The sequence below is a fragment of the Drosophila obscura genome, unplaced genomic scaffold (genome assembly GCF_018151105.1).
Source record: "Drosophila obscura isolate BZ-5 IFL unplaced genomic scaffold, ASM1815110v1 contig_179, whole genome shotgun sequence".
NCBI lineage: Eukaryota > Metazoa > Arthropoda > Insecta > Diptera > Drosophilidae > Drosophila > Drosophila obscura.
Genome location: NW_024542766.1, coordinates 4,554,662 through 4,575,078, shown reverse-complemented (window position 1 = coordinate 4,575,078; position 20,417 = coordinate 4,554,662). Strand labels below are relative to the sequence as shown.

Here is a 20,417-nt window from a genome sequence, read left to right as displayed (position 1 = left end):
CCAAACGATAACGATTCACCAGAGGCTTGGTATATTTACGGTATATTTAAAAATGAAAAGGTATATTTCTGAGGGTCTGACGGTATATTTGATCGAAAAATACCGCGGGTCACACTGAAATCCATGCGTGCTGCAAAATTAGTTAAATAAATTAGTTTAATTCGTTGCTCCCCTACACACATACAAACGCAAATTATTCTAATAGTTCAATTACTTGCAAACAATTTTCAACCATTGACGAGCGCGTTGTGCCGTGCGGAGTAAACGAACTAAATTCCATGTGACGATTTCAGTTTCTGGACTGTGCGCGTGTGTGTGTGTGAAAGCAGCACGACGGTGAAAAAAAATGGCAAACACAATCACACAGCTACAACAAATGTAGGTATCAGAACTAACAACAACAATGCCAAAACATAGTATGGACAAAATTGAAAATTCAATAATTTGATGGCCTAAGGTGTAGGGGTTAATTTCGTTGTACGGAAAGGCTATTATGAAATTTGTGAGAGAAGTGAAAACAAAGTGTAATGTAATGATGACCGCAGTGTTTTATAACGGGAGTTCAAAATCACAATACACGCACAGCTGCGCCCACGCAACATTGTGTGTGTGTGTGTGTGTTGTGTGTGCGTGAGTGTGATAATTTTTGACCTCCCCCACGCAGCATCCCCTCTAGTGATGCCCCAGCTGATTCATTGGGGGTTAAGCAATCGTTGTTGCAGGCAGAGGAATGCCCTTAAAAAATAAATCACATAAAAACTGAAACGATGCCCATCGTCTAATGACCCTGCCCCACTGGCGGCTTATATAAGTGAACGGTACTAATGTCCAAGTGTGTGTTTGTGTGCGTATGTTAAATGAGTACAGCGTGAAAATAGCCCAAAACAAATTTGTGGGAAAAAGAGCAACTTTAACAAATTTGTCGTTTCGTTCTTTTGGCAAGCATTTGAGGGTTGTCGTTGCTTCGAAATTAATTTTAGAGCATTATGCCATCCACTTTAGTTTCCCCTTTTTATTTTTTGTGTTCTGTTCTTGGCTGACAATTGCGCGTCTTTACGCATTCTAGCGGTACGTTTTTGTGACTCGCTTGGAAAAAGGCATGAAAAATGCCTTCCCTTCCCATGCGTGAGTGAGTGTGTGTGAGAGAGAGAGAGAGTGCGAGTATGTTTGGCAAGTTGGCAGCAGCAGCGTCATCGACATTTGCAGCCCGCTGCCAAACTATTACCGTTTTACCGCCGCCGGTCTCCCATTCACGATTCTGTTTTGTTGTTATTTCTGGCTATCCCCCCTTGCTCCCCTTCTCTGTCGCCCTGTCCTTATATGTAAATTTCTCTCAACATTTTTCTATTTTCTTTTTTTTTTTTGCGCCTCGTGTTACGCAATGCAGGCGGACGTTCGACGAACTGCAGCGCAGCAAAATTCTAGTATTACGACTATAGGATACCCTGCTCATCAGTTTCTATACGATTTTAAGAACCTCCTATAGGCCCCCTATTAGAACTAGCAATGAACTTTACAGAACTACAATATTTTAGATCAGATATTTCGCTATTCTGGCTGTAAAACTTAGCCAAACCTTATGATTTTTGACAGATCTTTAGAAAGTAGCTTCATAGGATACTTTCTAAAATTAGTTTCTTCTAGCTCTTATAGTTCCCAAGATCCAGGTGTTAACAAGAATAGACAGAGGGAAATATCTTTATTTTTCCGGGTTAGGGTAGGTAGCGAGGGTTACCTCCTGGTTCAAGGCCAGGACACCGCTAAACCGGTTTTCAATTGCTGATAAAGATTACGAGTGTAAAATGTGCTCTCTGGGGGGTTGGAAACCTTTCCCTCTGACCGTTGCATACCTTTACATAAAAACAAAATACCCCTGAATCCCACGAATGCCAGGTATGCGAGACAATTGCTTGACTTCTAGCGTTATCATTTGGTGTAGCTTTATCGCCAATTCTGACTAGAGGGAACACCCAAAAAGCCTCTTTGGGGTAGCTCCTGTCCCTCCTCCGTTTGTCTGGTCTCCTTCCCTGGGGTCCCAACGTCACATGCTTCACAAAGTTCAGCGATACAATGGTCATTCGCTTTGTGCGTCATGGTTCCACCGCAGATTGTGTGAGAGAGAATTGCAATTTAACTTCAATTTGCACTCTATGCTCTCGTTTGCTCTTTTAGTTTGTGTGTGTGTGTGTGTGTATGTGTTGTGTGCTTTTGTTTATTGTTTAATTACACCTTTTGCCTGCCATTTTCGTTCGCCTCCCTTCCGAATTATTATCACTACCAACACACGACGCTTATGGAGTGCAGCGGACGGGGCTATTGGCACGTAGTCGTATCTATTATTTCCAGTTCACTCTTTTTGGGGCATCTCTTTGGAGTTGGATTCTGTGTGCTGTGCTCTTTCGAGTACCCAATATATTTCGGCTCTTTTGTGCTTTTTATCGACCTCGAAACTCCAATATGACTTGCAGACTCCGCTTTGTCAATCATTTGTGTGGCGCTCAGAAATCAGTTGGGGCTTGCAAGACAGTCTCTGCACGACAGCGTTAACATAACAACTGTGACCAGGTGTGAGAATAAATCCTAAAAGAAGTCTCTACTAAAATTAATTAAAATTGTGATAAATTAAAGAGAATAAACATGTGCACGATAGAATCTTAGGCAGAGATCTTTAACCATAAAATTGTGACTGAAGGGAAATTGCAGTTAATGAATATCTAAACAAATACTTAAATGCATATTTAATAACCGCTTCCATTGAGTATTTCATACAAATGATCTCATATTACACACACGTGTGTGCCAAGTACAGTTTTCCGAGTGGAGTGAGTGCATGAGTGGGGGAGACTTGGCGACTGCTGACAATTTAGTAGTTGATAAACATTCGGGCGAAAATCCTTTGACGTTTCGCTATTATTTATAGTATTAATAATCATTCACTTTTTTCTGTTTATCAGCTAAAAGATAAGCCATGCCCGGCGGTTACGGTTGCGGCTCCTCCGTTCGTTCATTCGGAATGAAATCATGAAAGGCAAACAGACAGCCAAAAGGTGCCTGGCAGCTGGCTTATTAGTTTCATGTGATTTCCAGACAATTAACACAACTTCTCTCTCTCTCTCTATTTCTCTTTCTCTTTTAGTTGATCGACTAACTAACTAGAAAGTAAAGCAGCTGGCTGAAGACGAGACGAGAAGCAGCCAGCAGCACACACGAGGAATACACAGACTCCAAAAAGAAGATTTAAAATCACCATCCCCCCATTCAGGAGCATAAACCAAGACAATACTATAATTAGGGATAATTCAACATTTAATGCTATCTGCAAAATTGGGGGCCAATGGCGGCCAAATGCCGCTCAGTCCCTCCGCCCAGGCGACGCTCAGCAAGCACCTGCCCAGGCTACAGACGAAGCGTCTCATGCAACAGGCAGCGACAGTGGCAGCAGCAGTCGCACCACCAAAACCACAGACCTGCGATGCCAGTTGCTTAACCGGTAAGGAAGATGTGTAACCCAGCAATTCGCATAGCCATGCTAATCTCTTAATTGGTGTGTTTTTATTTGCAGAGCTGTGCAGCAGTGAGAATCTGCCGGAGGTGGAGATATTTTCATTGCTGGAGGAGCAGATACCTAAATACAAAATTCGCAATGATTTCCTAACAAGTTTCTCGGGCTATGCGAACGAGGATTGGTTTGTGCCTGCCCCAGCGCTGCCCATACCAGTCGAGGGTCTGGGCTTGACCAAGGAACAGACCAGAGAGTGCCTCAACTATTTTCGTGAGTGCTTTTTACATTACATTTTACATTACCTTAAATAGATGTATATAAGTTCTATACATTTAATGTACTTGATAAGCTTTTGTGGAGCAATATCCAAAAGCAGCCAAATATCTTTTTGTTTTAAATGGCCTTTTGTGAGACCCTACCCGACCCCCTTTGCGCCCCATTCAATTGCTCAATTAATTTGAATTTGTCAGCGGAAGCCTCCAGTAGTTGCCACAGCCTTTAAATCATATTCGGTTTGTGTTATACAATCTACACTATACTAAATGTATTTTCCATGTATATATTACTATTTGGTCATGCTTCTCGTGTCAGCAACAGGCGAAATTTTGCCTATAGCTGTCATCATTCTTCCTTTCCTTTGTTTTCCATACTTTTTTTTATGCTTTTTTAAGCATTTTTCATATTGTTTACCCAAACGTTTCTTTGAGGCAGAACGCAATTTTCTTTTATCTACGCAAGAAAGTGGATTAAAAATAAATTGCGAAATATACTATATTCCAAATAGTATTTATTGTTGTTGCACATGCCAGTGCCATTTTGTGTTGTCGCAAATGTTCATAAATTTTGTGACATTTATGCGAATCTATTTTAGGAGATCGTTTGAAAGTGTTTTGAAAGATGTTTATTCATATTTTGAGCAGAAACAAATTGAAGATGATTTAATGGTTTGATTGATTGCAGGGGAATGAGAGCATTGATTGATTTATTTTTACGTATATTTATAACAAAGGAAAGACTCTGTTTTACAGCTATAAGACTTGCAAAATTCCATAGACAGGCATACATAGTACAGGCATATATATAAGTTTCCATGTATACATTTATTTAAACCAATTTTTAAACCAATTCCAATTTAACTCTATTCAAATTTGGCGCTCATTTTGCCCCCTTCCAACACTTGTTGCCGTAGACAGTGTTGCTAAACTGTTAAGCAACAGCTGCTTCTTGCCATTCACACAAATGTGCGCTGACATGTGCTCATTAAACGAGAAATTGAGTATTGCGCTCTCTTTTGAGTGTGATTTATATGGTTACACTCGTAACGCAACAAAGCACTCAAGAACAAACTCAATAAAGAACTGGTTTCAGGTTCATTTGAGTTTTTTGAACCAATTGGTGCTCCAATTTGACAGCTCCAAACAGCTGGTCTGGGCTCCAACGCCGGACATTTTAGTTTTGGTCGCCGGGTTGAATGTTCCGCGTGCATGTGTGTTAAATTTAAAAATTGTTAGTGAACGGAACGGCGGCGCCGCGTTGCGCGTCTCAAAATTTTGATTGTGTGCCAAAACGAAAATGTAAGCGGCGGCCTGCTTTAATAAATTACAGAAATAACATAAATACCCAGACAAGAAGCAAGTGCAAGTGGCGAATGCAGAAATGTGTGTGTTTGTTGGCAGTGAAATTGTGCGTGCGCGCGTAAAATAATTGCCAAAAATACAGCAGTGAAATGTGTGCCAAAGGCAAAAGCGAAAATCATTAACGCAAAATTATTTATACACATTTGGTTGGATTATTCATACATACAATACATGTGTGTGCCAAAAACCAAAACGAAACACTTGGAATTTCTCCAAGTGGAAGATATTCGTGCCGTCATACAAATTGAAATTTATTTTTAGGACAACTACAACTACAAGAAACTTTTGTTCATGTGTGCGTGTGTGTGTGAGTGTGTTTTACTTATTTCTTTTATTTCATTTTCGCTGGTGAATTATGTAGAAGAAAATTGTTGCTGTTGTAAACATTGAAAAGGGAGCGTGTTTAATGAATGGGCTTGTGGGTGGCAGCTGACTCTTACATCAAGTTTGTCCGGTGTTGTGTGTGTGTGTAAGGCCATGGGCAGGGCTATTCAGGGCAGGGCTTGCCTTGTCCCCCGTCTGTCAGCTTAATTTGTTCTTGTTTGCTTATGACGACGTCTTCTTCAATTTGTTCAATGCACGCCGCGACGCTCTTTACATAATCGCTTTTCCATAAGCAGCTCTATTCGTCTTTTGGCCTCTTCGCCTTCTCCCCTGCTTCTGACGCCGCTACTGCTGATAAGGAGCGCCATTCGTTTCGGTTCGCTCTCAATCGGAATTTCCTGTCTGTCTATGGCATTCCTCCTCTCCTCCCCACACCCAAACAGCTGTTTACTCATGTGTGTGTGTTTGTTGAGTAATTTTACCATCTACAGTTACAGTTACACTACCACTGCACGAATGCCGCTAGTCCAGTTCTTTGAAATTGCTCTTTAGCCGGTTCCCAGCACTTGTTTGGCCTGATTGATCACCATTATCATCCAGTGGCTCTTCCGCATCAATCAACGGTTTATCTGGCGTGTTGAAAAAAAGCGTTACGTTGATTATAGTCATACTCTCGCCACTCATCAAGTGTTCCGCAGAATATTAACCGCAAAAGTCACATACGCGCTGCTGGGTGCTAGGTGTTTGTGCGCGCGTGTGGCATGTGTGGTGTGTGTGTGTGTGTGTGTGTGTATGAGGGGTGTCACTGGCCAGTCATCAAGGGCCCTCTTGCAATTGGTTTTCATTTGATTTGGTTGGTATAATTATTTTGAAGTCTGTTTTGATGGTATTCTTAGAGAAACTAATTTTCTTTTTCTGCCTTTTTGAAAAGCTCGCAAAACGAAGTTAGCTCGCAGTCCATTAAGTTGTTCTAATTCTAGTCAACAACTAACTGTTAAGGGAAGACCACTAATGCTCACCGTAAATGTTTGTTTTGTGTGTAAGCTATTGGGCACATTAAATGGCCACTGCCCAGGTAATAGTATCTCGCGCAATTGTATTTTTATTGGTGCTAAGCTCCTCCCAAAACTAAATGGCACAAATTTGTGTCAGGTACGTTTGTTAAACCCCAAAGCCGCTTATGACCCGCCATATAACATACTTCTTGCAATGCAAAACCCTATCGAAATGGACGCGCAGACACAAATGGTTTACATTTTTGTTGGTTTTTTTTTTTTGCTTTCGGGGTGACATACTTTCATTGCGTCATTTCGCAACACTGCACCTGAAGGCGCTCTCGTCTCGTCCAAGCTGTCACATATTTGTATTTGTTTTTGCTGTTGGCTTTTGCTATTTCTGTACCTCTGCCTCTTTTTTTCCTGTGTCTTGTGTGTCACTGGCCTATTGGGGAGGACATTCACATTGTCGGCCCGATAATTATTGCAGCCAAATGTAGTGCAAAGCGTTTTTTGTTTGTAATTGCCATATGATACAACAATTACATGGGCTGTAGCCTGCCATTCAATATTAATTGCGAGCGGACATTGAACTTCCTTGATGGTGTTGGTTAGCATCATCTTGTGTTGGAATAATAGTGCTGGTCAACGTTTCTTGTATCAATACAGCTGCTAAGGGAAGTCAGCTTATCTTCTAGTAGCCCATCCATTCAATCTATTCTTCTGCTGTCCCTTTAAATCCCATTCCCATTCAACTTGTGTGGACATTGAACTTCGTTATCAGTGTTGGAGAGCGTGTTTTGTCTCACATATTCATCTCTTGTTTGGCAGCTTTATGAAAGTGCTGGTCAGGGTTTATAAATACTCCTCTGCTTGCTATTCAACAAAACATGACTACACTACTCTTCTCCCATGGTGACCATACCATAAAAATGCTGCTTAAATGCACCCAACTTTTGCCATTAATTAATTACGAACAACATATTTTTGTGAAAGTTGATGTGAACCAAATACATTGCAAAAATCTACGAAAAATATATATTTATATGTATATAGAAAAATAACACTACCAAAAAGAGTTTGTTACTGATGCCGTTTTCGTTTCATTTTCGCGTGTACGAATTGATTGGCCTTTTTTGTGTGTGTTTATTCCGTTTTATTTTGCTTTTCCCTCAGCTATTTATTCAGCTGTCTTTACATAATTACCCCAAGCCGCCGTTGGTCCGGCTCGTTTGTTAATTTTTTTTTCCATTTCATTTCATTTCATATTTTTGTTTTGTCAATCAACCAATCAATTTGTGTGAATTCTCGTCGTTGCTCATTTTGTCATATGCTTTATTACTTATCTATGCGATAAAGTGATTTATGCATAAGTTTTGACAACCTGTGGCTCTGCCTTAAAGGTGCGTGACTCATAAAATGCATACAAATGGAAGCTACGCTCTGTGAATGTCGATGAACCTTTGGAATCGGCGGGAGACTGGCTCTCAAAATGAGGTTTAGCCACTTTCAAACTGCAGGGACGATTACGCTTTTTGTAGCTTCATATTTTCCCTTCCAACTTTGAATCAACGCAAATCCGAAAGACGTTCACTCGAATAAGTTGAATCATCTCCTTCTCTTAGTTTTTCTGTGTTTTTTTTTTTGTTTCTGTTGATTTCTGATTCTGTTGTTTAGGTTGAGTTGGTAGCAGCTCTTTTATGTTGGTCATCTCATGTTTGCCGTTCATTTGGCACAACCGTTAGCAGACTTAGCGTCTCTGTTTCTAGCGCAGATCTCAGCTGTGGGCTGCAATTTTCTTTCACTTTGCTGCTAGGCATATAAATTATGATCGAATGGCTATTGAGAGCAGAGAGGCATTTATGGACCAGTCGGCTGAGCATTGCCCATTGCCTCAGAGCTTCTTAAGATGCACTGTTTCCCCATGTAACAGGCAGCAGCATTCCTGGGCCCAGCCCACGACTCTGTCTAGAGGTATTCTCTTTGGTTGATTTACGACTTCATCCCGAAGACGACGACCTACGTGATCTTGGCCATGCAGGAGGGATGCCTCGCTTGGGCTACCTTCACAATGCAACTCATTCCGGCGGCTAGTCCAACTAATTTATGGAAACGAGTTTTATGTTCCAGCTTTTCTTCTCTAGTGCTAGCCACTAAATTTCCAACATGATATACCCACAGTCTGTCGTCCACTCTTGTGGCTGGGTGTCGTGGTCGTGGTGTTAGGACAGAGTTTTGAAATATTTGTGATTTTTTGTCGGTCTCCCCATTGTATGTTAATGAATGAGAGTTATGTGCATAAACATATTTGCAATTTGCCATTGTATTTTTGGAGGAAAAACAACTTTCGGTAGATTGTGGAAGCTGACGCTTGCCTAATAATACAAGAAAAAAAAGAAATAGTCTATATACATGATTTGATAATTGCAATTCCGGTCGTAAAGATAAAGATTTCAGTGCTTATCTTAGGGGTCTGGCAGTCTGAAAGACGGACAGGAAATTTTTAAAATGCGCAATATTTTAGTAGCAGTGCAAATGTGTCCCGTTAAACATCGCAAACTTGTGCAACACTAAAGCAGAGCGGGTATTGACAACCCTGTGACATTGAAAACTTGTTCAACACTAAAGCAAGCTGTAACATTGACAATCGTAATCGTCAACGACTATTGATAAATTACTCAATACTAAAAAAAAAAACCACATAATTTTCCCTATTAGCCAAACTGTAAAAGCACAGATAAAAGCAACAAAAAACAAATAAATTCCCAGTTAAACGTTAATTGTGTGTCAACGTTCGTATAAAAGTTATAGTTTTCGTTAAAAAAAAAACGATATGCAAGTTCATCAAAATGCCACTGCTCAATACTGTATATCGAAGTAAAAGCAATCTACAAGAATCACCACAACACCACCAGTCACATGGCGGCCAATGTCTGCTCAAGAGAGTCGACAATCTGCCCATCATTACGGAACAGGATGCGGACGACTATAGCCAGAGTTTTGAGAATGGAACTCAATTGAATAGCACTTTGAGGACTGAAGATGATTTCATAGATCCATCTTTGACAGCCATCAAGGCGAGCAGTTCCCTGCAGTCCAATACATCCGAAGAGTCCCTCAATGCCACCATCACCCTGCAACCGTCCAATGCCAGCAAACACTTTGAAAACACCTACAAACTGCTGGGCAAACATCTGCAGACGAATTGCCAGCGTACGGTGGACAAGCTACAGGAAATAAGTGGCAGCTCCGACTTTGAAAGCCTTTCAAGCTCCTGCTCTTCCATGTCGGCGATTGTCAACGGTATTGAGCCGCCGCCCACGCGGCTGGAACTCGAATTGGAGGCAGTCGATCGCATGCGCTGCATTGTGAAGCAAATGAAGTCTGCGCCAAAGACCACAGATTCAGCGATGTCCGTGTCTGCACCTTTGCTGGCCCTGCTCCATGACTTTGCCTCGAAGGGAGAGCGCAAGAGCAGTGTTCCAGGGACACCTGCCCAGAGTCCCATCACGGGTCCCGTGGAGGCGCCTCTGTTTGAGCTGCCGGCAGAGCTGCTGCAGGCGGCCAGCTCCTGGGAGCTCATGTACTATGCCTCCAAGAATGTCGATGGCAAAAACTGTCTCAAAGTTGTACGCAGCCTGCTGACAAATAAAGGTAAGATTAAATATTGCTGGGAATAGGAATAACCATTAATCGTTCAATGATTAGTCTTTGCTGTGCGTTGAAAAATAGAATACATGGCCTTTTTCGATTGGATAATGCCTGATAATTGTTGCATTTATTTGCACTTAAATCTATTCGTATAAAAGTACTCTTGAAATGATAATGAACTCTAGTGGATAATTGACAATGAGATAATCAAACGCAACTAGAAAATGGTAACGATCTGATAACTGATTCAGTTGTGTATCTTCTATACTTGATGTGATCTAATAACCCTGTGGCACTAGGGTACATTTGGGCAGTATCTTTGGATAACATTACAGATCGTACGGCAATAGTTCTTAGGAATAGTTTAGATTATAGTGCAGGGACACGAACACCCTTTACTAAAATCTTGAGAGTATAGATGGATTATCTGAACAGACATTCGACTGTAAAGGCTCTAAAAACTAAACCAATTTCTATAATTTGTAGTCTTTATCATTTATATTTTAAGACCTATTTATTTTGGTATTATGGTCTCACTTTTTTCGAAGTTCAGGGTCACATTTTGAGTTAAACAAGTAGAGCCTATCTGCGGAATGCGTCACAATTCTGATAGAAACTCTCTATTCACTCTGGATGCCTCACTGGTTGCCTTAACTTATCGCTGAAGTGCAGCAAGTGCGAAGCCTGCATATCCCTCGCCTTTTAGCCAAGTATTTTGTTACCCCGAAGCGTATCTTATCAAAAGATTATTGTATTCCCAATTAATAGACTTTGTTGTTTTAATTTTTCCATTTGTTTGACTTGTTTCTGTTGTGGTCGACGTGTGGACAAACACGACAACCATTTTTTTTTTGCACCATAGGCCGCCGGGCGTTATAGTATTTTCGGCCTTTTATTTATTTTCGTTCTCCATTTTATGGCTTTTTCAATTTAAGACCTCGTATTTGTTTTCCATTTTCTGTTATTGATCGTGAGGGTATGTTATTAGAGCCCTCTCTATCGTCTATAATGTTGATGTTTGTACAATTTGTTAGACAATTTCTCTCTCCTATAATCGTCTTCTAGGCTTTTAGCAAGTTCATTAGAAAAAAACTATTAAAATTCGTTGAGCGACATGAGGCCACATGATCTCATCTTATGGTCGCTAACCGACTTATCAGCACAATTTTATAATCATTTTAGTTTTCTGATGAGAAGAGCAGCTTTTTTCCGCTCTTATCACGTGCTTGCCAGGTACATTATCTTTTGTCATTGATTCAGAAGAAAATTTTAGGCAATTTATGTGCAAAACACCTGACCCTCTTACGGAAATCACATTAATGAAGTTCTATTAGCGTAAAGCTGCCAAAAAAAAAACAGAAGAGTCATTAAATGAGTCGTTTTATGACTTGCAAAGTAATTAAACTTAATTACTTTCCAAATATAATGAAAGCTTGAAAGCTTTCTAAAGCACTTGGGTTTCCCTGAGAGGATCGTTTTTTTCTTCTTTTAGTTTCTGTATGACTATCTAACAATTATACTATAGTACTCATAGATAACACTCGAGATTGGATCGGTAGTGTCTAGGGTATATTCAATAAATTTGATATGGGTGGTAGATAAGGATAAATTGTCGTAATTAAATATGGTAATATACGCATGTGCCAATGCCAAATCCGTTGTTAATGTCAGCATATGAAAAGCTTGTGCCAACTCCATATGAATTTATGGTGATGATTTACAAAACTGTTGACCTAAAATATAGTTAAAATTATTAAGTGTCGTTCTGAAAGAAAATTACTTCAATCCTATGCCTTTTAGGATAAGTTTCATACGTTATAAATAATTTAATCTAATAGACATCTCAATCTTTAGAGTTATCTGCTCTCTACTTTCGTTAATGGTTCGCCAAGATCCGTTGGTGGTCTCAAAAAAAAACATTCTTTCATCATAATAAACATTTTATTTGGGTCTCAATAGAAGAGAATGCAACAATCATCATCAACGACAGGTCCACACAATGTGCCATCAAAAAATTATTTATGTACCTACTAATGTATACTTTCATATATGTATATGGGGTATATAAAAAATACCTGTTAACCGCAGACGTAAACTAATTGAGTTTTCTAGAATTTGAGTTGTTTTTATGGTCCCCAGCGATCACGTGCCTGTGGAGTACACTTTTCGTTCCACAAAATCTCTTGAAACTAGAGCTTCAATAATTTTTAAATGCAGTCCGGAAGAACTGTAATTTGGGTAGTGCATCCTCCTCACTAATCCATCAACCATCTATCCCACGCTAAACTCGAGAGATCTTCTTACCTGATTTTGGTCCAACTTTCGTGGAAATTTGTCTGGGTTTGCTACGCGGAAAATTACCCACGTAGTTTTTCGCGCCCTGTTCATGAATGGGATTAGGTTTATGTGGAAAATGGTTCCGGTTTTCGGTTGAAGTTTTACGACTATGCTTGTCGTTCGTTCATCTCTACCTGCCGAATGGGAAATATGATATATGGCCAAGATAAACAAACAATCGGCGACGGTATTGCTCGTTTATTCGCTTCATTTGCCTTGAAAGTTTCATGTTTCAACAGAGGTATGCTCTGTTGGGGACTTCAAATGTAACGATTTAAAGAGTGTGTCTCAAAAAGCTTAATTGTCTGGTTATAATAATAATAGACAATTCTATTTACGTAGTATCGCCTAGTCGAACCCCATCGGTTAGCACTCTTCTTACTTTATCTATGCTGGCAATACTGCCGCCCAGAGAGCATTGTCCGAGTGCCGTTCTCTTTCTCTCTCTCGCGCTCTCAATCCCACATTTGTGGGGATGGTAGACGGATTCCAATACAAACAAAAAATTCATTCACTCTCAGCGCCAGTTCATGTGAACATAAACTGACTCAATTGAACTTGGAACCGAATCCAAGCAGTCGGAACCAAACGAAATCAACATCGCGCTCGGACGCTCATCGGATTTTTTCAGACTCGCTCGTGCATCTGTAAATTACACAATTTGTGCGAATTGCGAAAGGTTAAACGCAAAAATTAAAACAATTTGTGGAGAATTGTCAATGCAAAAGCCATAGGAAACCCCATTGTGTAGGTGAATGTGTGATTAAAGATGATTTGAGCAAAAACAAAATTGATAAATTGCAAGCTAAAGACAAACAACAGCAACACGCAAAAGAAGCTGAAGAAAAAAAAAAAAATAGCCACCCGTGGCCCCTTGCGAGTGTATCTGTGTGTGTGACTCTGGTGTATAGGTGTGTGTGTGCTCCGTCACGAGTTTGGAGCGCAGTTTTTTTGTTGCTTCTTTCCGTCTTCTTCTTGCTGCCTAGATTCGAAGTTATTCGCGTTTTTTGTTAATGTCTCTCACCTTTGGACCTGGAAAGGCCGCGATCAGCCTTGCGGCGGAAATTATATTTTGTTGTGAAGTGAAGTGAAACGGGGACGGGGCGATAAAGAGAGTGAGGGAGAAGCAGTGTTAATTTTTGTGGCACATGTGAGTCCCAGAGTCGAGTTTTTAAGTTTCGTAAATTTCCCATAGAATTGGCCAAAAATGTTTTCCCAAATGTTTTCCCTGCCATTGCCATTTTCCCTTTCACTCTGGAAAAACGCCTTTTACCGCAAATGCTGCGCGGCTGCGGGCAGCGACTGGCTCTGCTGCCTGCTCCTGTATTGTTGTTTTTGTTCAGCTGCCTTGGCTGCGCTGTCGTTCTGCTCAGTCGCTGCTGGCGTCGCATCTGTCATTTTGTGTGTGTGCGCTGCCCAAGCAAGAAGTCCGAGTCCCTCTCAGAGAGAAGCGAACGGGAGGTGGTTCCAAGCTGCGCTCATGGCTAAAAATACAAGCAACAAAAGATAACATTGAGCAGTCAAGCGGGGTTTCTGTATAAATCTTTAAATAATAAATTAACGAGCTCAGAGCGTTAGTGCGCACACTCCCAAAAATGAAAAGAGTGGGTGGCTCACAGAAAGAGAGTAACAGCCAAAGAGCGCGTAACAGCAGCAACGCAACTGGAGAGCGCGCCGCCATCGACATAACAGTTATTCATTTTCTCCTGTGACTCCGCAATTCGCATTAATTTAGCAATTAATTTAAATGTTTTACATTTATGAGCATCATGGCAAATTTAAACGCGATCAAATAACGAAAATCATGTGACTCACAAAGAGAGAAAACACAAAGTTGCTGGAAAAATACGAGGACTGCCAAAGGGAACAATCAACCCCTGCCTTGCGCCAGCCACACCACCAAACAAACGACCAAAGTGCCTTGGCAGAATTTCTAAAAATGCTTTAAAATTACATAATACTCGTACAACTTGAAAGGGAATCAAGCAGAAAACAGATCCCAATCGATTAAGAGACTTAAATTAAGCAAAGAATGCAGCAATTTTTCTGTGACTAAGAAAAGAACAATCGCAATAGAACAAAAAAAAAAAAACCAAAGAAAATGACGCACGTAAACAATGCAGAAGGCAACGCTGAAAGGGAGATGGTGGTGGAGATGGCAGATGAGCAAGAGAGAAGCAGGGCGCCTGCTGCTGCCGGCAGCAGCAGTCTTCATCAACAGCATCGATTTTTAGCCAGCAGCAGCAGCAGCAGTGGCATCACCAGACAGGAGGGTGTGAGAAGAGAGGAGAGCTGTGGCGGCGCCAATGCTGCTGGGGATGCTGATGCTGCAACAGCAATAACCTGCTTGGAAGACTTTGCCTTTGAGGCATGCCAAAACGAGGCAACCACAAACGACTGGTCGCAATTACACGACGACTTTTGCATCATGGACGATGAACTTGAGTACGAAGATGAATTGGAGCTGTCTGTGGGGAGTGGTGGTGCATCGGCAGCGGCAGCAGGAGGAGGTGGGGACACATTGGAGCAACAAAACGAGCAATTGCTAATGGAAGGTGGTTAAACTGTTCTTCCAGAGAATAATAACAGAGCGCTCATGGGGGCATAGCAACAACATTTATGCGTGTGTGTGTGTGTGTGTAGTCTGGATTGATTGACAGACAGGAGATGATAGAGAGAGCATCTTCTCACTTTCTAACACTGTACAAACGACATAGCAGGCACTCACCAACACACAACACACGACACATTCTATTTGAATTTTAAGATAGATTTGTCCCCCCTTTAACGAATGATTTTAATTGGATTATAATTCAAGGAACTCAAAGATCAATATATATTTTGGATATTCCAGTTCTATGCGGCAACCGTGTTAGCCAGATGACTCGGGCATACGATGACATTGAAGCCGTGACGCGTCTGCTGGAAGAGAAGGAGAAGGATCTCGAGCTGACTGTGCAGATTGGTAAGGAGCTGCTCACACAGAATAATGCACTGGAGGCGCGGGTCACCGATCTGGAGGTCGATCTCAAGTCATCCAACGATGATCGGGCCCAACTGCTGCACGAGCTGCACAAGAAAAACGAACTGATATCGGTGCTGACCAACGATGCGGATGATGGCACAGATACGGGTAGGATTTACCCCAGAGAATATCTTGGAATTAGTATAGTAATACTAATGTTTATCTTCCCCCTCCCATAGAAACCCCCACCTTTTCCAAGTCCATCACGCTGGACCTCCTCCAGCGAAAGGTAAACACGCTGCTTGACGAGAACAAATCCCTCAAGTGCGAGGCCACACAGTTGGCTTACAAAACCGACGAGGTGGAGGAGCACGAACGTCAGCTGATGGCCGATATCGGAGCGCAGCTGAACGACGCCAACTCGCAGTACGACAACATCAGTCTGGAGTGCGAGAGGCAGCGCGAGGAGAATCGGCTGCAGCATGAACAGATTGTCAGTCTGACAGCCCGTCTGGCCGAGGCCGAGATGCGGCTGCATCAGCTGACGCAGGACAACGATGAGCATCTGTCGCTGCTGCACGTTACGAAGGAGAACCAGAATGCCCTCGCCCTGGAACTGGTGGAGTTCAAGCAGCGCTACGAGGAGGTGCTGGCCCTGCTGCACTCAGCCCAGGATCAGCTAAAGCAGCAGCGCAAGCGATCCCAGCCGCAGGCGAGGAGCTCGTTCCTGGGTGGACTGGGAACGAGTGGAGCGGTCGGTGGCCTGCTACATCCGGACTCCCTTCACTGCGAACTGATGGAATCGTCGCTGTACTCGGAGAACAGTCTGGACTCGGGCATCTCCGGGGATAGCCAGCGGGCGGCGGATCGCATAAGCCGCATGATGATGCAGATGCCTGGCGGCATGGGCTCGTCCGGTGTCGGTGGCAGTATTTATGCTGGTGCGGGCGTGGTACCGCCCTACAAGCGCGTCTTCGAAACGGTCCGGTGTGCCGGCAAGAGCGGCAACTACATGGACAGCGGCAATGTGTCGATGACCACCCTGGGCGCCATGTCCATGAGCAGCTCCTCCGGTCCGCGCATGGCCTCCATGGCGTATCCAGCGGGCTCGTACTATCGCGGCGGTAGCAATCAGTCGTTGGGCGTTAAAACTCTCTCCAACGAGAGTCTCAACTCCCAGTCCGATGACGGTTATCCAGCCCAGCCCTCTGGTGTGCCAGGAGCCCCCGGCGCTAAGGAACTGGAGGCGGCCCTCAAGCGTCTGACGCCTGGTGAGGTTCTGGCTCGCCGCGCAATGCTCTCCTACGCCCCAGTCGGCACCTACAACTACGATGAGCCCACGACGCATGGTGGGGCGGGTGCCTCGCATTCGAACTTGCCGCTGGGCGTACGCACTCCCGATAGCATAATGTCGACGGGATCGTCGGGCATGAGCGCCTCCTCACATCACATGTCCGCCTCGATGACGCATCAGTGGCGTCTTCCAGAGAAGCTGCAGATCATCAAACCGATGGAGGGCTCCCAAACCCTGCATCATTGGTCGCGCCTGGCCACGCCCACGCTCAGTGGCCTGCTGGACGAGCGTCCTGGTGTGACCATTCGTGGCGGACGAGGCCTGGACGATCTGGGCATGCAAATCTACACGCTATCCGACGTCGAGGAGGATGTGAGCGAGGAGCTGCCGGGCAAGCAGTTTGAAGCGGCCGGCTCCACGTTCACGTACACAACGAGCGTGGTTATGCATCCGGATGATGGTTTCGTCAACGATCTGTCGTTCTTGTCGCAATCGCAGATGTCCTCGCGCATGGCCTCCACATCGACATCAAGACAGCCAAGGTAAGCGGAGTTCAGTCTGCAGTCTCTGAGGATGCCTCGATTGATTCCCCTTCTAATGCTTGTTTGTTTCTCCTCGTTAGTTGTCCCGCCACACCGCGTGCTGGACTCTCGCGCAAGAACTCCTGCTCCACATTCTCGGTGAACCTCGGTCTGGCCGGAATGCTCAACGAGCGGGGCATCAAGGCAGTGACACCCAGTGCTCTGAATACGCCTGCCGGTCCCAACTTCTCGCCCACAGTGACGCCCTGCAACAGTCCAGAGGGTTCGCCACCGCGCTGCCAGTCCCCGGAGCCACTCTTCGGCTTGCTCTCGTCGGGAGCGGATCTGATACGCCGCAAGATTGTGGGGGATCAGCAGCATCAGCAGAGGAGCAGCCTCAGCAAGCAGCAGCAGCAGAAGATCATGCTGTCGCATCTGGAGAGGCGCGCTCTCAGATCACTGAATCTGATCGAGAAGGTGGAGAGCATTGGACTGGAGAACATAATCAGCGCACAGCGTGGCCTCGGAGCGGGCATTGCGAATCGCAGCAGCTCGCCGATGAGCAGTGGAAGTCTCCAGAGTCTGCACACCAGCAGCAATAGCATCGTGGACGATATACACTTTGATCGGGCACAGATTAAGGGTGTCCTCCATCGTGGACTAAAGTCACCCACTCCTTCATCGTCATCCTCAGCGGCAGCAGCAGCGGCGATGGCTGCGACGACGACGAGCAGCAGCACCAGCGCCTACAACAGCGATGACAGTGATGATCAGGGGCTTATGATGAAGATTAGGCCCAAGACAACATCGACAACAACGAAGGCGGCGGCGGCTGCAGCTGCGGCTGCGCAACAAACGGACGGAGCGAGTTCCTCGACGGGAGCACCGTCCAGCTCTACAGCCAGCGAGACGCGACTGAAGCAAATGCAGCGCCAGAAGTCGCGCAGACAGCTGAAGAATGGAATGGCCAATCAGAGGCCCGATCTCGGCACCATTGCTGGTGGCGGTGGAGGCAGAGTACGTCCCGATTTGGGCAGAGTAGCAGACAGCGGCGCCAGCAAGGCGTCCGCATCAAGGGCAGCGGCCAGAAGGGAAGCGGCGGCGGCGGCTAGGGCAGAGGAGGAGGAGGAGGCAGCACCACAGACCATCACACAGGCGTTTGTCGGTTCAGTTAGTTCCTTGCTGTTTGGCCGCAAGGGCGGTTGGCTGTAGAAGGAATCCGATTATCATCAGATGATTATCCATACCTTTAGTTTTAAGCTTGCTCTGGACTGTAGTGTTTACTTTTACGAAACGAAAGCCAAGCCTTACGCGCGAGTTTAAAATTAGTGTTTTTTATTTTTTGTTTAAGCACAAGGCGGAAACGAAATGTAAATTTAATTTCGTTTGCCGCAAAGGCAGTAGCAGCAGCAGCAGCCCCCCCCTCCCAATGCCTGTCATCGCCACCTAATAAAACACTGGAACAAGTAGTAGAAGAAGAAGGAGGATTTAGTGTTTGTAGCTGTGATTTGTACATACATATAGAAAAAGGAATGTTTAAATTTAGTAGTTATTAATCAAGTACTTCGCATATTATTACGATTATGTTGTTTTGCTTCAATTTACAAACAAACCAAACGATGGCCAGTTCTTTTTTTCGTCTAAATCAATCGAGTTCCAAAGCAGCTATACATTATACATGCATATATATTTTTATTTTTACTTGAAATTTTGCCAATTTTGTATTTATTTCACCCTGTGTTTACCACTTAACCGAAACGAAAGAATTATTATATCGTACATTTAGTTTTATTGTTCGATTCGGATATAGACGTATTTCGTGTCGTTAGAGTCAAAGCTGGTGCAAAACTTGTATATAAGAAAAGAAAGAAAGCATGCAAAAGAGAGAAAGAGATGAAATCAATCTGTAACTTGGAAATGTGGTGTCAAGCAAAGAGGTACATATATTTTTTTACACGCATATGTAGTTTACGTTTTTGCTTCCCCACCACACAACGAGATGTAGAAAAAAACCTTATATCACAAAAAACTATCGCTTTGAATCGTGCATATATGCATGTACTCTATATATATAATTATTTTCGGTGCTTTGCGCACTGCCATACGCAAACAAATACACAAACAACTGTAATGAAAAAATATTATTTTTCTAGTCCTGTCACCTATGGGTCCCTGGCACTCGTTTGGCTATGCGGAATGTATACAAATAATAATGCATAGCTTACAAAAACAGAGTGTGAAATACTCAACGTTGCTTAATAGATTTGTTAAGGCAGAAAATTAATGGATTAGCAGCAAGGCGCACTCACTAACTGTCGGTTATCCTAGAGCGCACTGTCATAGCCCGAACGAACACACATGTTATCGAGACACACACACACACACAGACAGCCGAACCGAACCCGTTGTTAGCTGACAGATGCGGACTGTACCTATTGTCAAATAATTCTCAACAACTGAAATGTTGATCCTGAAATGATCCTTAATTTGAGCAACAAAAATATCATGGAATAAGAAAATATCGATTTAAATCAACAATTATTATACATTTGTGAAAATTGTACGCGTTAATTCAGAGGATTTAATTTCATTTGTAATACGTAAAGGAGTTTCGAGCAAAAGTGTGTGCTCGCAATACAAAAAAAAAACTTTAAAAAAAACCGAAATACTATTAAAACAAAAAACCGAATGCAGAACAGAAATGTCAAAGTTATTAGTTGTAATTACCAATATATTTATTTATATATGCAAAAATAAAGAGAAACATCGTTAAACACAGAATCAAATGAAAGATTTCCTTTATTTCGCATACTTATTGTATTCCTAATATTATAATTTATATATACATATGTATCTATGTAAATAAAACTAATTTATTTTATGCATCTATTTCAGGTAAGACGAAAAGGAAAAGCCTGACAGCGGACCACATTATGGATGATCTGTAGATTCAGATTTCGAGGTTATTTTGGGTAAATATAATTAATTTTCTAATGGAACACTTCGCAGGATTGAGTTTATAGAGATTCTATAATCATATTTGATTATCCTAACTATAACTTCGCGCGCCAGAGACTGTAGCTTCGAAAGTACATACTATGAATTATTCGTAAACTGAATCCAAAGCAATATGCACAACAGAATGCACACCGTACCATCCCTAATTCTATTAGTTGCATCAGCTCTAAAAT

The 20,417-nt window shown here is 43.0% G+C and overlaps 1 protein-coding gene across 5 annotated transcripts; it reads left to right on the top strand.

Annotated features, from left to right (window-relative positions):
- The first annotated feature begins 105 nt into the window (after window positions 1–105).
- On the top strand, window positions 106–20,007 carry LOC111082839 (trafficking kinesin-binding protein milt). 5 transcript variants are annotated; one of them, XM_022379052.2, is made up of 6 exons: window positions 106–378; window positions 3,137–3,490; window positions 3,563–3,772; window positions 15,301–15,579; window positions 15,651–17,247; window positions 17,328–20,007. In XM_022379052.2, exons 2-6 carry the CDS (start codon window positions 3,310–3,312, stop codon window positions 18,436–18,438), a joined length of 3,378 nt encoding a protein of 1,125 aa, XP_022234744.2. In that variant the 5' UTR covers window positions 106–378; window positions 3,137–3,309; the 3' UTR covers window positions 18,439–20,007. The 5 variants fall into 5 exon arrangements, with proteins under 5 accessions (XP_022234744.2, XP_022234745.2, XP_022234741.2 ...); XM_022379053.2 differs by lacking the exon at window positions 106–378 and adding an exon at window positions 2,980–3,047; XM_022379049.2 differs by lacking the exons at window positions 106–378; window positions 3,137–3,490; window positions 3,563–3,772 and adding an exon at window positions 9,107–10,112.
- Window positions 20,008–20,417: the final 410 nt, after the last annotated feature.

Coding starts and splice junctions, on each gene's coding strand:
- LOC111082839 (XM_022379049.2), top strand. CDS start 9,308: ATGCCACTGCTCAATACTGTATATCGAAGTAAAAGCAATCTACAAGAA. Junction 10,113..15,300: donor CAGCCTGCTGACAAATAAAG/GTAAGATTAAAT, acceptor TGGATATTCCAG/TTCTATGCGGCAACCGTGTT. Junction 15,580..15,650: donor GGATGATGGCACAGATACGG/GTAGGATTTACC, acceptor CCCCTCCCATAG/AAACCCCCACCTTTTCCAAG.